The sequence below is a fragment of the Nuphar pumila genome, chromosome 9, assembly GCF_984573655.1.
Source record: "Nuphar pumila chromosome 9, dmNupPumi1.hap1.1, whole genome shotgun sequence".
NCBI lineage: Eukaryota > Viridiplantae > Streptophyta > Magnoliopsida > Nymphaeales > Nymphaeaceae > Nuphar > Nuphar pumila.
In genome coordinates, this window is record NC_143257.1 from 124,004,475 (window position 1) to 124,022,083 (window position 17,609).

The following is a 17,609-nucleotide window of genomic DNA, read 5'->3' on the forward strand; positions in this document are numbered from 1 at the left end:
TTCAAGACCACCACTCTTAAGCTAGCTACCAGATGATTGTACACTTCCAAGTAGACCTCAGTGGCTCCTCGGTGACTCGGACAACAAATATCTGTCTTCTTTAAAAACGATACAAGGCAATATTGGCAAGCCTGAACTTGTGGCATTCTTTCATTAGAAACCAGGGAAAAGAGAATTTTGGCTTCCAATTCCACCAGATTCTGTCCAAACAACCGAAGGTTTGAAATGCTGCTAGAATCGAGTTCAACGCATTTGACAGAAGGCAGCGATGTGTGTTAACTTTTGTTTATGATATCCAACAAGAAGCCAATAATAAACCAGTAACATAAGAATGTATTACTAAATACTTGAGACAGAAAGCAGCCACGAAGCTAAACTGCATAGACATCGACCAACTTATTACAAGAATCAGTGTATATCAAAAGCAGCTAAGAAGCTAAATAACTGCATAGACTTCAGCTAACTTATTACAATAATCAGTGTATATCTATTTAAAAGAAAAAGCTGTTTCATACCTTTGCTTTCGACATACTTTGAACGGTTGTCCTATACTTGCACACCTGAATAGCCAATGGCAGGCCCCGCTAGTGCATTTGAATTGTATCCATAGCTCTCTCTCTCTCTTTCATTATTTGTTATGCATTACAAATTATGGTTACAGAAAGGGAATGTGATTAGAGCTTGAAACCAGATTAGATTTTGTGGTAATTCTTATTCAATATTTTACCAGTTTGTATTCATTTATCTGAAGCTAAAGGGAAAAAACGGTGCCTTTAATAGAGCTTTTGCAATCAATTTACATAACATAAAGAATGAACATATACTTCCCACTATAGTATATATATACACCGCCTCCGCTCACTAAGCACCATCAAACACCAGACACGTGGAATAGATGGAAAAGGCACACGTCGACCACGGCCATCCTACACAATTTGCTCACCTTCATTAGTCTCTGCAGCCTCTTCAGCATAAACTTCCTGTTTCATGCATAAACAATGATTGTTTGTAAATAACATCTAATACAAAATGCCATTTTATTTCATAGTAAACTTTAGACTGTATAGAAGTATGGCCGAGGATTCCATATTAAGAGGCAGAGTGATGTAAAACGCCAAGCGGTTACCATAAACAATGATAATGTACATCACTGATTGACATTTTTTTTCTCTTTGTAACATAAGGATACTTTTTTAATAATTAAAAGGATGCTAAATTAAATGGAAGCCATAGTTTGTCATCACTTTTTCTGAGAGCCAGCAATTAATAAACTATTGACAACTTTTTTTAAGGCATGCCATATAGGATCACCTAGGGACGTTCCAACAGACAGCATGGAAACGAAACAATATATCCAGATCTATTAGCAATCAGAGTGGTATCTCAAGCATCACCTTTCTACGTGGAGATGTGTATCTTATTAACTACTGCAAGCACTTTAATAATTAATTATTATGTTTACAAGCATATCTGTAGCTAAGATTAATGAATTAATGAGAAATTACTCTCTTAATAAGTCATTGGAAGCTGAACACGACTTTACATGGTCATATAAGTCGAAGTAAGCAGAAAGATGACATTTTGGAAGAGATTTGATGGCTCCATAACTTGGCAGCTTATTTGAAGCCCATAATGCTGAGTATTTTAGCAATAGTTTGCAATGTTATCTTCAGTAGATGCAATATTTGAACCTGTTATGGGCAAAACTTTATATATCTTTGAAGAAGATTTTACAAATTGACAAGAAAAACTGCACATGGTATGTAAAATGTGGGAAACCGAGATCTCAAAGGGTCATATTGAAGATGTGAACAAATCTGGTGTTTTAGAATTGGATGTGCACATTCATGCAAGATCCGGTGCTCTCTTTGAAATATCAGTTCAAGTCAACATTGTGCTTCTGCCATTTTCTGCAAAGTGGGGCATTTTAGGAATAACAAAGAGTGAAAGAAGAAAGTTCTGGGGAAAACTGCCAAACCCCAAAGCTGGTTGTAGTATTTGCCCAGGGCATTTTTACAAACTCAAAATAAGTCAATTAATCACTTCCATTTCCAATATCTTCTAAAAAGGGAAAGGTTCAAAATATTCTATGCAGTGCATGTTGTTCACACACGCACAACCGCAATCACACACGCATGCACATACATATGCAGACGCAAACATGCCCACACCACTTATTGCCATTCTGTAACCATTAATGTATCATTTAGATCAAGAAGATCAATAACCATTTCTTGTATCTTGACATGACCCTTTTCTGACAGAGCAAAGGTCATTAACATCTTGCCCAGCTCACTAGGAAGTTAAAAATGAAAATACAGCTTAGACCCTTTTCAAAGTTGATCAGCTTTGTTTCCCACCCAACCTTGTGTGTTTTAATTCTATAGATCATTCTAGATCAGTTCCTTTATACTAATGGGAGCACTGACTACATCATGAAAACCTTTAACTTGAGATTAAATATGTAGAAGTGGATTCCCACTGTGTTGAGTAGTTGATTGCCACTTTAGCTCATCTTCTTCTGAGCAGCATGTAGATTTCTTCATGAGATCATACCTGCAACTTCAAACTCTCAAAGTTTATCTCAGACACCTTGAGTTTGAAGGGAGTGCCAAATTAAATGCTTTTCATCATTATGTATGGGGGATCTGTTAGACTTTTTAGAATTATGTACTCTAGGCATTAATTCAATCAGTAATTTTTCATCCTAACTCTGTTGTCTGCAGGGTATTTACACTTCAGGAAATTATTTTGATTGTTCACACAAGAGAACCAACAAATACGCATGAAAAATATACTTCCATGGGATCGAAAATAATTCAAACTTATACAATAAAAACACCACTAACAAATAAAAGATAGAGAAATTTTAGAACTTAGCAGCAGATTAGAAGGCTGACATGAAAAAACAGCACTTTCGCAGTACAAAAGCAATGAGATGTTAAGAAAACTCTGATATCAAACAACAAGAACAAGACACTAACTGAAAAAAATTAAATGAAAGAAATGCTAATAACATGACAAACTTGGATACTTACACTTACTTCTGAACGCAAGTCCACAGGAAACAAGTGTATAGAGCTGGGGTTAAAACTGACTCCACTGCAGAAGTTCCAAAGCACACATAAAAGAAGAAATCAACTACAAATATTTAAGCATGTTCATTTGATAAAAAGAAAAAAAGATTAGCAACAAGAGACCAAGGTCGGATAAAAACCAAAATTAGCCATAGTTAAAAAACAGGTTCATGTTGACAAAAACAAGGAGATAAAAAAAGGCTAGCACTAAAGCAAAGAAAAAATCTCTGGAACAAACCTGTTAGAAAAAACTAGCTGCCATACATATGGAATGAAAAACTCCTCTGGATGATGCTCTTGTTCGTATGTAAATCTTAACTGTGTAAACATCTGTTCAAATCCAGCCAATTACAACTTTGCAAAAAGAAATGATCACTTGCTATCACTGATTTTTCAAGCAATTATGGCAAGATAAACTGGGAAAGATTAGATATCAAAAGATGTCAAAAAGGCCACAGCTTGAGGAGGAATACCAACTGCACCTTACATTACTTTACCTTCATTCCTTCACCCCGCCAAGATCGACAATTAATGATTATGATTTGTAATACCTTCTCAACAGACCATCCACCATCAGTATTTTGTGCATCCATGCGACTATTGAAGAAATCCAATACCTAAAGCAAAGAATATTTCAGAAAAAACGATCAGTCTCAAGAATATATTCAAATAGAAATTGTGTAACAGATTTGGCAGACCTTGAGAACTTGAACCACAGGAATTTATCAAACGAAGGGAGTTACTACCGTATAAATGTTTTCAAGAAGTTCAGTAAACTGTGGATGATTCTTGAAAGGCTGAAAGACCTCCTGCCGGTGCATTATTGCATAAACAATCTGCTCCAAAGAAAAAATATGAGGGATGTCAAGTATCAGACGAAACAAAATCAGTTATACCATTATTTTTATCATCATCATCACACCTTGACCTAGGCAGTGACTCATCAATCTTGCACATGAGATTGAAAAAAATGGCAGCTAATATTTGTACAATACCTCAGGATTTCGAGGCAAAGCATACGAAAGAATTGCATTTAAGATTTCCAAAACAATTCTTAGGAAATCTGTGTAGATGTGTAGCTCTGATGACTGCACAAAATGAAAATTCACTTATTATAAACATGTAAAATGTCCATTCAAAGATTTCATATGATGATGGATTCAAACCAAAATCAGCAATATAAAGATTATGAGCCATACCGTATCTTCTGCTATGTTGTTTCCTACAACAAGGTCAGTTTCAATCTTAAGAATCTTGTCATTTCTGGTCTCTGCTAATTTCATGTACCTGCAGGAAGAATGCAAAATATCAAATATTCTGAGGACCTTTCTCAGAAAAGCAAGATTGCTTCTGAAAAGTAGAACCATCTAGACTTCCCTACTTCACTTATCAAATTAGCAAAGTTCTGAGTAAAAGAAAAAAATGAACTGTAGCGTACTTTCGTGAAAGCATATCAAAAAGGCTAACCAGCCTTTGTGAAGCATATGCACTCAAGTGGTGGACATGCGGAGCCATGTTTGCCAAAGTTGCAAGACAGTTTGTGTGAAGATAGACATCCTGAAAAACGTTAACACATCACAAACAACACCTAACAACAAAAACAATTTGATTATAGGCTTGTGTGAACAAAACCTCAGAAGTTCTAAACTGATATAAAGTTAAAATTTAAAAATGAAAAAACATATGTTTTATGTTTACATGTGTACTAAATTTGCCTTTTTGGCATGGAAAAGATGTATGAGCCCTTATGAAATGGAAAAGTTGTATGAACTGCATGGGAGTTTTTCTGTGTTTTCTTACGTACAATTGCTCAGTAATAAAGTTGAGCTACTCAGGAACAACTTAGCAAAAGCAGAAAAACACATGCAGATGAAGATATCACATGGTTCTGCAACATACCCGCAGTTTTGATAGATTGTACTTTACTGTTCTAATGAGTATCACAACCATCAGAGAACCAAGAGATGTATGATGCAAAAGGCGCTCTCTATACCAAGGAACGTTTGGAAGTATCTGAAAAAGAATCCAAAATCTAATAAACAATAAATCAAGGAAAAAATGCACATAAAAGATAACACCAGTGAAATGACGAATCAACTCTTACCAGCTTATGGATGCTGGCATTGAAAGATGAATCTTGACTTAGTATGAGAAGGATTATCAACAGCATGTATATCTGATTAGAGGTCCTCTTTGAAGCATCATATAGCATCTCTAGTACAGGCATCAGCTATCCATAAAATTGAACACAGATACAATAATCAGATCATTGTGCTATGCAAGCTAGAACTGCTAGGTAGAACAATATTTTGAACACAAAACAAATGCAATAATATGAGATGGCAGTAAATTGTGTGCAGCCTGTGCATGTGTGTGCACACACGTGCATCAGGGATGAGGTTACACTAGCTTAAGTTCCTTAAGAAAGAAAAATGGAAAAGGAACTCAAGAAGACCTACAACTCAACAGACAGCGACGATATCACACTAACTCACCCTAAAAATATCCTTCCAGCCACTTAGGACCATGAAGAGCCACCTAGTTACAGTAGCTCATTATGGTGCTTCTAGGGAGCACCAGACATCAAACAAGCACCTGCATTTTCCCATGTCATACACAACTAAAATTTAGGGGACAACTATCTTCAGTCAACATGCCCAGAAATTCCTTATTAGTTCAACTCCCACAGAAAGTAAGGGCAAGAACTTTCAAAGGGCCAAACTCTAATTACCTAGACATAAGCAACTTCAAAAACGAAAGCAAGCATTTTCCTTCAATAGGAAATACAATCAATGCCAAACCCCAGGATGGCATAGTATGTAACCATAAATGAGCTATTTAAGTTGTTGAAACTTGAAACCAATTTAGGACTCATCAGCAGCTAGAAGATAGATACTCAACCTAAAGCCACAAAAATTTCAAATCAAGTACATTGTAAACCTACACGACTGTTAAAATACATGTATTCCTATATATATATATATATATATATATATATATATATATATACCCGATAGGGGTATTTTTGTCTTTTCATAATTTATTTTAGAAACAACTATTTATTTTAGATAATTTTATTTTCATTTTTTGTATTTTTTTTTTATTTCATTTTTATTCCACGCATAAGGGGCCCCACATAGAGCCGTCAGGGGCTCCCAACGACTCTATGGGGAGCCCCCAATGGTGCTCCCCTTTTTCACTTTTTATTTGTATAAATAGGGGCTTCCACCTCTTGTATTCTAAGGCTTTAGAGCTCCTCTCTAATAAAGCTCATATTCATTTTTATGTGTTGCCTTTAAGGCTTGTTGTATTGTCCCATAGTGGACTTCTCTCTTGTTCTCTCTCTTGTCCATTGTAGGACATTGTGAAAGCTTTAAGCATTCTTTATATTTCTGCATACTTCATTACAACGACTTCATGGGACAAAATCAAAATGAATATCATGTTATATTATAAAAAAATGAAATAATCTATTCAAAGAATGAATGCAAATAATACAGGTTTTCTAACTCATCCAGAGAAGCTAGGCATTTCCCAACATATATTTACAAAATAAAACAGAGTACCAGCAGTTTCAAAGCTAAACATGGATACACAACCTGTGCAGATACATACCAAGGTATCCAAATCAGTCCGCACCAAAACATACTCCAAAAAATCAGAATTTCCATGCACCAATGAATAGAGAAGTAAGACGGAGCTCTCATCAAACAAGTACCTGCATCAGTAAGAGAAAATACTTTTATTTCTGTTGCTACTGAAAATTTATATGCATTTCGTGACACAAATGACCACTCAAGCCTAGCTCAGAAAGTTCAGCAAACACAATCACCAAGAGGACAAATACAACTCATAAAGGCACCAATAGGTGGACCATCATGATTTTCTACAAATTTGTGGGACATACCAACTATTTTTCATGTATGCAGGCATGAAGAATATCTTTGTCCATTGGTACTAGTGACCAAGTATGCATTTGCATATTAATCAAGTACTGTTCCTCAGTTATGCAGTCAAAGACTCAAAGGTGCTAGGAAGTACCTAGGCATCAACTCTCCAATGTGCCTAGGCATTGCGTATAGCCCTAGAAACCTAAATACCATATAACATGATATAATCTATAATACTAAGAAATTCTGATGTGGTATGTTAGAACGCAGAAACCGTTCTAGTGGAGATATTTGCAGCCCAAGAATTAAAGAGAAGGGCACCTGCTTTAAGATTGACAAAAAAGAGGGGCTGGAACACCAAGAAAGAGATAAACACTTACACTCCAAGAGTGTCAAATAGAGAAGCGAAAGGCAGTCTAACAACTGGTCCAGTTTGTGCATTACCCTCCACATCTACCCGCTCAACTGCAATATGAAGCTGAGTTAAAATTGCAGTATGTCCAATAACATGAAGGGCTTAAAAGTGTAACCACTAGAAGGCATGATCTTACATTCAGTGTCCCTCGCATTCTCTAGGGCCCTGCAGTAGGGGTTCTCATGAAAATATGAATTCTCCTTAAGATAGCCATTAGCATTAGTATTCTCTTCAAACAGGGAGGATTCATCGAAAATAACATGCTTCCGATAATGAATGAGAATAAGTAAGATGAGAAGACTGTTATCCGCCAAAGAACTTGAACCTTCACCGCTAGAACTGACAAGATAGTTGAATGTGTAATATGGCAACAGAACAAAAGTTGCTGCAAGCAGCAACTACCATCAGTTTGTTTCAGTTTATGCTCAAAATACAAAAATTGTTAAACTCATATGCTCATTAAGAAAATATGCAAGGCCAAACACAGATTAAAATGCATGCGGTCTGAAATGTATCAAGTAATACCCAAGATGTAGAACCAAATATTGCATTTTGACACACTAAAGCATGTAACAGTGTAACTGAAAGTACGAAGTGTGAAGTATGAACTACAAATGAACAAAAGCAGAGAAATAAATTATATAAAGTATGATGTTAATCCCTTATATTATAAATTGCAAGGCCCTTGTGCTTGCCATTACAAGCAAGAAGTGATGACCAGTGTTTCTCATAATGGAAACTGATGTTTTTTCTTCTCGATGGAAACTGCTATTTTTTCTTTATTTTAAACTTCTCCATTATGTCTTCTTCTGTTTGTTGACTTCCTTTCTCATCAGATATTTGATCCACTTATTCTTTTACCATCATGGAATGGAAATATTTATCCAATTTGAACGGAATAAAGAAGGAAAAAATATTTAATACTAAGAGAAATATTTCTTTTATGTTTAGTGACCACAGATTCAATAAACTTTCCTGCCTCAGTCACATACTTTTAACCCCAGAACTCCCACACCTCTATGTTAATATGGCTAACTGTATTCCTTAAATCACATGCAGATAACAAAACTACAACATAATATATGGACAAGCTATAGGAGCTTTTTCACACATAATCTCAGAAGCCTATAACAAATATCAGTGTTGCATCCTCTCCTTCTCATCCATAACATCATACATCAACTCCAGCAGCCAAGGACCTTGAATAAAAGAGGAGCATAACCAGATAATAAATTTTCCTATTATAGGTGATGGAGCTGCATCTGAAAGAGTGAAAGTGAAATTCAAAGAAACAGAACAGGAAGCAATGAGTCACAACCTGATATTAGCTTAACCAACCATTCAATTGAAAAAGGAGACTATGTGAAGACAGATGAAAAGGAGACTGCTTGAAGGCATAGACCTACATCCCAAGGACCATTTAACAGGATCAAGGGCAGGTTAACTTCAGAAGAGGTATGCAGATCTATTTCAGGTACATCAACTGGAATCATGACCCATAAAGCCATTTTGTAGAAAAGAGTTGTAGCATTGAAAACCTCTGGAAGATCCTGGCATATTCTTGGTGCAATTATCCATGACTCATCTCAGCAGTTTATCTAAAAGGCCAAAGGCTAAATATTATACAGTCTTTGATAATTTTACAGACTATTTCTGAGAAATGTTCTCTCTTTTATGCCAAAATATCTTGTGCAATAGAAGTAAAAAAGGATACTATCAAATAAGTGAAATATTATAGTTCTTGTTGATCACTGAGAAATTATACTGCATGAAAATGTACATACCAGCTGCAGAACCAAATTTTTGTAGAACACCAGATTGGCTTCCAGATATGGACGGATAAGATGTAGAAACTAAAGGCACACGAGGCCTTGTAATGTAAGTAAGCAACAACTTGCGAACAACAGAACCAACTAAGGCATTTTCCTGCAAAAAGAAAGATCACAGAATCAAGCAAAACTACCTAAGAGTTACAAAATTCACAATTAGGAAATTTCAGAATTCTGGATCATTACTTGAACCATTGCAGCATCAATGAATGGATGAACATCTTTTGGCCTGGGAGAAGGCCCAAAGCGAAGCTGGGTTGACATAGCCACGAGCATCAAGTTAAGCACCTCATGATGGAGGAGACATGAATGGGAACTTGCAATGAAGTACAGTAAAATTATCAGCAAAGCACAAATAGGAACTAGTAAAAGCAGGAGAGGATATTTCTTCGAGAGAACAATCAAGATATACCTTATTTCTGACACGCTGATAAAGCTAAGCAAACCCCTTATTATGAAAATTCCAATACTCTGATCTGCTGTAAACAAACCATAACCATAAGCTCGCACAGTTAAACTCCTGAGAATAAAACACAGGATATCTGAAGAAGGAAAAAATAGAACTCAGGATAATTTGGAACAAACATAAGCATGGTTTGTTTTCAAGCATTTAAACCTAAAACAGTATTATTTGACGTATGGGAACCCTAAAAGCATGAAAGTCCCAGAGGAAGAGAAAAATACTGGGATAGATACTCTAATTCACATGGAAAGCACCTTCTGAAATGCCAAATGAGCCAGAGATAAGGAAAGAAATATTTTAAGTGTATCACTTTGATCATCTTATCACAAGAGAAGGTGGTGATGTGGTCTTCCCAGATAATAAAATCATGCCACTGATGGAGTTTCCCGCTTATACAAAGTTAGGCCATATTTTGACATTAAAAAGTTTCATAAGACATTTAGGGTAAAATGAGGGTTTTTATAATGCATCGTATCTCTCAAAGATAGTATTTCTCAAAGATGAATGTCATTCATGATATACCACTTCTAGCATGCTTGCACTGACAAATACTATTAGTTTAGAGCAAAATGGTCTCTATACGAGCTGGAAAAGCTTCCAGTACAGTTCTAATTGTAATCTGGATAAATAATGGCCAAACATGTAGTTCCTTTATGTCATTCATTCTTGGCCTCTGAGCATTAGTGGGAGGTTTATATTTATGTATTCCTAGCAACTAAAGTGCCATAAGTGATAGTCCACAGGATGATATTTCACCTGATGCCGTCCATGGCTAGCCAACAGAAAACCAAAAATACGAAAAACATTATGTTACACTTTTCATTAGTTCTCCAAGGATGAGTCACTGCAAGGTCATGGATCTGATTGCAGACACTATGCCCCTACTGGCCCTCTGCCACTACTGTACAAGCACTGGAGTATGCCACAATGGTGAATACACATGCACATACGCATGCACAAAAATACACACAAAAGAGAGAGAGAGAGGGTGCTTTCAAAATTAATGACGAAGTGACCAATTACCATTTAGAAAAAATTTGTGCATTTCTTCTTCCTCAAGGTTGAGATCTAGCTCATCGAAGTTGTCACTCTTAGCATTTTCAATCAAGTACTTCAAGAAAATAGATGATATATGTGCTGCATTTATAGCTTTCAAGTAAAGAGTGGATGGCCCTGCACCTGCAGCTGTTAATTCTTGTAAACACCAAACCAGAATTATCATAATCTTGGCAAGATGTCTCGTGTAGTAGTTATTTTGTGCTGCATAGGAACAAAGGAAACAACAATGGACCTCCATGAGCATTCAAAGAATCAAACTTAACGAACCAAAAACAATGGCAAACCAAATAATGCAAAAACACAAGAAAACCAATTCTATTAGATTATGTAATGGTGTAATGATTAAAGATAATGAATAGAGGTAAGATTTTCTTTTAATTGTACAACAGGCCATCAGCGCATTCAATAAGAATAGCTCACAGATATTATGGACAAGAAAATGTAATACTCATCACAATCAAGAGGATAACATGATAGATGTTAACAGCTTCCATTATCATTAAACTTCAAGATCCTTCCAAAAAATGCCCATCCCACTATTTTAAAAGTGGGAAAATCAAGAAAGTTAGGCATGATCAAATCCAGAGTTTTCACTGAGAAAGAAAATTAAAACATCAACAAAAACACTTCCAAACACTTTAGCAAAGAAGCACATAGGCCATCACATGACCAACATAACTGGTCCACTGACTGGAAGACTGGAGCAGACAAAGGGAACGGACAATAAACCCAATTCTACTAAATATTAGCTACCAATTGTGCAATGGCAACAATTTTACTCTTTCTAGTTATCACGCACGACCTGCACCACTCATTCATTATCGCATCTATGTATAAAATGAATATACTTTCATGTGCACAACACATCACCTGACCCCGTTTTTTAGGTGACAGTGAGGGAAATTTAACTAATAATAATTTCTTCACCTATAACCAAAAAGTTGAACAGGTATCATGTGCACAGAGATCTATGTGGGGCTTCTAGTTTCTGTAATTTGGCGGTAAGATCTATTTATGGTCGTAAAAAGAATGTGCAGGTCCAAGTTGTTTTTCCAATTTGGTTAGTGAACTTCAAGTAACACTCTGGCCGACGAATAAGCCCATTGATAGCTCATCTAAACCATTCTTTCTAATATTCTACTATCTCTACTTCTCTTTTCTTGACCTTCATTGTGTAAATTGATCAATTACTGAACACAGATGTCCTGCCAAGTCCCGAGTACTACCCAGCAAACAAGAAGAGAGTTAACCCCCAAACGTCGCCAATAATGTTTCCATTCTAACCACAATGAACCCGTTTTACAGCTAAAACTCCCAAATCACAGTCCAACCTCAATGAAATTCCGGTTGCGGAAGTGAAGAGAGCCCGAGATGGCGATGTTTGACTTCGGTACACACGATTGTGAATTCGCGCAAGAAGTATTTCATTACAGTAGAAACGAGGGCTCTCCAAATCCATCAGAAATGCAATCGTCATACTCATCGAGAAATCTACGGTGATGCATACATGAATGCAGCTCAATTCTATTAAGCATTTTGGAGGGAGTTATCAAAACCTTTCTGGAAAATCGTCCAAAACAGAGGGATGGACAACTGACCTAGAGAGTGGCAGGCATTGAGGATCCTGTCCTGCGGCCACGGGACGGTCAAGGGCATCTGGAGCATCTCCTGCCAGAAATCGGACGAGAGCGGGACCGACTTCTCTCCGATGAAGACGCCGAGGAGGCGCTCCGCGTCGTCGCGCAGCCGCGCGGCTCTCCTGGGAGTGGACGGGACGCCTCCCATGCCCTTTCCCCTCTCCGAATCGCCCCCCACCCGCTTCTCTCCGACTGAAGGAAGCTACGGTTCGCAGATCCTCCTCCGCCGCGAGTTCCCAAGACTCATCCACACCAGAAAACACTAAACCCTAGAAGTGCACAGAGAAGAACAAGAAGAAGAAGAAGGAACGAGGGTTCGAAGCGCGCGCGCGCGAGAGAGAGAGAGAGAGAGAGAGAGATTTAGGGTTTTGAGTCTTCGCTTCTTCGTTCTCTTCCGATCGATTACTTCATCAGGACGTGGCGGAAGCTTCCGAGAGAAGGAGAAAGAGAAAATTACGAAAAATGCAAATAAATATTATTAAAAGGGACAATATTGGCTACACGCGACTGCACTGTACCCTCGAGTAGAAGCAATCTTTTTCTTTTTCTTCTTTTTTTTGGTGAGCGATCCTATCTACATGGAGTGTTTAGTCAAAAAACAAGCTTTAGATCATCCGATTGAGTTGTGTAGGTAGATTGTTTAAGCCTTCATAACTCAATGGTCATAAATACATTAGGATGTGAATAAAAAACCAGAGCTTTTACATTGGAACCACTCAATCTAATTTGTGCTTTCTAATCCATGAATTATGTCTGCTTAATATTTGCAAACAGTCATTTTTTTTATAATTCAAAAGAAAAAAAAAACATCATGAATTGCACATTGCCTGGCCTTCAGTTGATAAACCCTTGAGATCTTCCCTACCCACCTAGGAGTACACTCACCTTTGACCTTGCGGCAAGGGACGCCACCCGTGGGTTTCAAACTTGTGAAGTCCTGTCAACTTGGTGACATTCACAAGTTGCCCTCACCAAATGAGTCGAGCCCATACCTTTATTTTTTTCTCAATTATTTTTTGTTGTTTTAATATAACATCATAGATGAGATGTGATACGCGTGTTTTGTTTAGTGGAAATTGACACTTAGACCTTAATGACTTGGGAGGGCTTCAAAAGTTAACAGCCCATAATGGAAAATATTTTTACCACACATAAAATTGTGGTAAAAAAGGCACTATCCAAATGTTGATTCTTAGCATTTGGATCATGTTGAATATGAAGTCCAATTGGATCAAAACAGCTTGCAACTATATGATCTAATGGCATTTGTACATGCAAACATTTGCATCAAATATTAACCTAACCATGTTGAATGCATCTATGGAGTTTGATTGATAAAATGAAGCTTATGAGCTTTTGCTAGAAAGTATGGCACTCTATATTGTAGCATAGTTTTTTTCTTATTAAAATGTCGAGTAAATATTTGGCATAATAAAGGTATGAAACTATTGAGTAGAAATTACATTTTGTATATTTTTTTATTTTTTATAATAGATTGAACCCTTACATAAGTGATCTACATAATTTGTTTAGTAAGAAATGAGTTTTAAAATCATGTGACTGCAACTTACATGTAAGTAGGGTTTCAAAGGCTTGGAATCTAACAAAATTTGATGACCCAAAAAATTATGTTTTTACATCTGAAGAACACAATCCAAGGTCCAATCATTAGCAAACCATGTTGAATGCATTTACCCAGTGAGATTGAGATGATACACCTTTCACCTTTGATTTCCACCTCAATAGATCCGTACCTTCGTTAGTACTATTCTTCTTTTACAAAGGATGTCTATCCTGTTTGTGTTTATATTGAGGCACAATTGGTGTCGATTTTTCTCTCAATTTGGAACAAATAAGATGAAAAGGAAAAAAAAAAAGAGATATAGAGATTTTTTATGATAAATAAGCAAAAAGTTTAGAATGAAGAAAATTCCAAAAAACTCTTATTTATTCCCGTTCAAAATATCCCTAAATAGCCTTGGATCTATCAATAGTTACAATGAGTTGGGGGTGTGACAAGTGTACCTCATAAAAAGTGTTCTTGGCTGTCTCTGTCCTTTCGAGCATATTTGAAGACGTGTGACGGATGTGATTTGGGATGGCGTGTCCATAAATCATGCCTGCCAAAACAAACTAGAGACGTGGCGGACAGGAATGGGTTTTCATCATTCTACCCAGTTACTAAAAGAATAGGATGGGGGAATGCTTTTTAAACAAAAAAAAAGGTGGGGGGCCTTCCCCGACCCTCCCATTCCGAGGTCAGCTCTCTCTCCCCCCGTTCCACTTTTCTTCTTTCTCTTCTTCATTTAGATCCAATCTGAGATTGGTATTTGAAGTTAAAATCCATAATAAACATGTTAAAAAAGCACTCATATGGTTAGGCAGAATCCAAAATGAAGTTATGGGACCCATTATCCAAATGTGTTCAAGTTATCCACACAACATAACAACCAATGCTGGATACAAAGAACAAAACTTCTTGTCCAATCAAAATAAATTTTGAATTTGGTACAGTTATTAAAGAATAGACAGAACGTTTATTCTGTTAGTTTTGTTCCTTCATTGCATCAGCCCTGGAAAAGTTTGCTTCCTTGAATATGGAATCAAACTTTCATTAATTTTCCAAAATAGACTTTTTTGTGCTAAAAGGACCATTTTTTTTATTTCCAACATTTTCGTGCTAATAGAACCATTTTTTAATTATTTTTATTATAGAAAACCTGTATAGTAATTTTTTTGGGCAAAAATCTTAAAGATGCATTTTAGCAAAAATAGATTTGTTTTTTTGGCATTGCTTCTGTACTTGCTTTAATCATCAATTACCATTGATGTTTTTTAAATGCTTTGCAAGCTAAGGCATTTGTCAAATACTGCACTTCATGCATCACTTCTCACACCCACTTTCTATGTTGGAGGCTGGATGAAAAAACCATGTATGAAGAATCTCACAATGCATCAAAGTGAAACCTTCATCGCATGGTCAAAGAGAAGTGACATTAGGGATTTAAACGGTTTGGATTCAGATCGGATGTTGGCTAAATGGATTCGGACAACGAAAAACTCGTACCAAATGCACTTTTTATACGTAAGTAGATTCAGATAGCCATCAAATTCGGATATTTGTCAGATCCGGTAATAAAAAATCAAAACCATATCTGCATCCTACCACATGCAACATAAGTAATCCAATTGGGTCGGATATCGGATAAACTCATCCCTAAACAAGATCAAGGAAAATCCAAAACTTCACATCTCTTAAGAATTTGAGTTACTGGCCATAAAGATTCCGAAACTAACTGGGCTAAAAAACTTGGATACATTTTTACCAAGTTTATGTGTAAAAAACAATCTGAGAGATCCCATCTTGATCTGTTCTCAAGTTGTTATAGTTTTTCAATATTTGTATGTGTCAAAACCATAATTATTAAAAGCTTCTTAAACCTCGGAAGCTCACTTCAATCACAAAAAACCATATAACTTTTTTCATCCTTCTAAAACTTTATGAGAAACTTGCTTCTTAAAACTGCAAGTTTGACATTCCCATCATGAAAATAAATCTGTTGACATCACGAATGCATTTCTCATATTAAAAAGTTGGGTTTTTTCATTCAAAATTTACGCTTTGATGATAAAATCTACAAAAATAATAAATAATTTCCCCTTTCTTTTGACATCTATTATTAAGTCCATGACCCCATGCACTTATCTATAGGATACAAGTTCGGATATTTTGACATCTATTATTAAGTCCATGACCCCATGATAAGGTACCATTTGGCCCTTCAGTTGGAGGTGTCAGCTGGAATGATACTGCTGAGTGTTCTTATCAAAAGTTTTCAAATTCATTTAACTATAGGATACAAGTTCTAATTATATTTTGAGGTCATTTTTTATGCAATAGCGCTGCATGCTTAGCATGCAGCTCCACACCCATCTTGAGAAATGTTAAGACCACACCCATCTTGAGAAATGTTAAGACCACACCCATCTCGAAGAATGCCAAGATGGGTGGCTGTCAAACAGGCCGCTGCATGCCCACCATGCAGTGACGCTGCATATAATGTGAATTCTTATAGAATGTGTATACTTTTTTATACACAACTGATGCCCCGCATCTTACCCTTTCACGTTTGAATGCTTGGAATTCACTCTATTGCTCACTCGGATACAAAATTCAGGGTCTGTGTTATTTAGTTGTACTTGTATGCCCATTGCTTGGTACAAGAGCACATTGAAAATCCAATCTTCTCATTGGAACTAGCTTATTCAAGTGACTTAAAGCAGAATGTTTCTGTCAACCCTGTGCGTTTAGGCAACGCCAGTAACAACCAGTACTCCATAGATCACAAAATTATATGAACAAAATCACTTGCACTATCCATCTTAGTTAATTAGTCAAGCCATGATCAAATTGTACAACAGAGCTGGCTCAACAGATAAAGTCCAACAAACTTGCCTCTTAATAAACAGTGGACAAATCAGCACAAATCTTACAACCCCAGTTCACATTACGAATGAACAAATCAGCACAAGCAAGCAATTCCAAAGAGGAAAAACTAAATAGTGAAAGGGAAAATATACCTTCTTCTTTGAAGTATGCTTCTAAAACTCCCACTCCATTAATCCCTGGTCCCTCAAACCAGTTGCCATGTCTCCCCACCCACAAAACCACCAGTTCCATCCATTTTGAATTTTTGCATCTTAATCCATCTCCACTGCGTCAATGTTTCACTTTGCTCTCTGCTTGAGCGAACAGGCAACCTACAACTGAGATTGCCACAAGGCCCTGAGGACAACACCCAGTAAAAGCCTGTATTTTCCTAAACAAGAATCCATTCAAGACTAGTAGAAAAAGGAAAAGAAACAAGAGTAAGGCTTATTTCACGGGTACAATCCAGTCCTCTTCAGCCAATTTGAGGAGATGGGATCAGGAGTCACCACCCATCTTGGTGGATGAAGGGCCGGATCCCTATTGAGGGATTTGGCGTCTAGTGCAAAACAATTGAAAATCCGGCGTCTAGTGCCTATGGACAAACAAATCCACACTTCAATAGCAACAATTTGGCGTCCGGTGCAAAATAATTGAAAATCACCATCAATGGTGAATTCCAATATAATTTGATCCAAAACCCAGTTTGAGAACCCCTATGGACAAACAAATCCACACTTCAATAGCAACAAACTCTAAACATTCATTAGAGAGAGAGAGGCACTTCCTAATAAGAAAAAAAAGATGAAA

General features: G+C 36.7%; 1 protein-coding gene across 4 annotated transcripts; it reads right to left on the minus strand.

Moving 5' to 3' along the window:
- Positions 1 to 692: 692 nt before the first annotated feature.
- On the minus strand, positions 693 to 12,815 carry LOC149829252 (uncharacterized). 4 transcript variants are annotated; one of them, XM_090018002.1, is made up of 18 exons: positions 12,332 to 12,815; positions 10,698 to 10,934; positions 9,624 to 9,690; positions 9,398 to 9,527; positions 9,167 to 9,308; positions 7,519 to 7,767; positions 7,348 to 7,432; positions 6,693 to 6,795; positions 5,182 to 5,307; positions 4,977 to 5,090; positions 4,516 to 4,634; positions 4,277 to 4,364; positions 4,073 to 4,165; positions 3,824 to 3,913; positions 3,575 to 3,694; positions 3,316 to 3,407; positions 3,045 to 3,102; positions 693 to 980 (listed from the first exon to the last, which is right to left on the minus strand). In XM_090018002.1, the coding sequence occupies exons 1-18, from the start codon at positions 12,516 to 12,518 to the stop codon at positions 927 to 929; spliced, it is 2,154 nt and encodes a 717-aa protein (XP_089874128.1). In that variant the 5' UTR covers positions 12,519 to 12,815; the 3' UTR covers positions 693 to 926. The 4 variants fall into 4 exon arrangements, 3 of the variants coding, with proteins under 3 accessions (XP_089874128.1, XP_089874126.1, XP_089874127.1); XM_090018000.1 differs by having other exon boundaries at positions 3,039 to 3,102; XM_090018001.1 differs by having other exon boundaries at positions 3,039 to 3,102; positions 9,624 to 9,687; positions 12,332 to 12,636.
- Between the last annotated feature and the right edge of the window lie 4,794 nt (positions 12,816 to 17,609).

Bases quoted from the DNA above. Each gene is read 5' to 3' on its own strand.
- LOC149829252 (XM_090018000.1), bottom strand. From the start codon at position 12,518: ATGGGAGGCGTCCCGTCCACTCCCAGGAGAGCCGCGCGGCTGCGCGAC. The intron at 5,308-6,692 runs GTATGTATCTGC...TTTTATGGATAG, and splicing joins GGACTGATTTGGATACCTTG to CTGATGCCTGTACTAGAGAT. The intron at 4,365-4,515 runs GTACGCTACAGT...TTCTTCCTGCAG, and splicing joins TTTGATATGCTTTCACGAAA to GTACATGAAATTAGCAGAGA.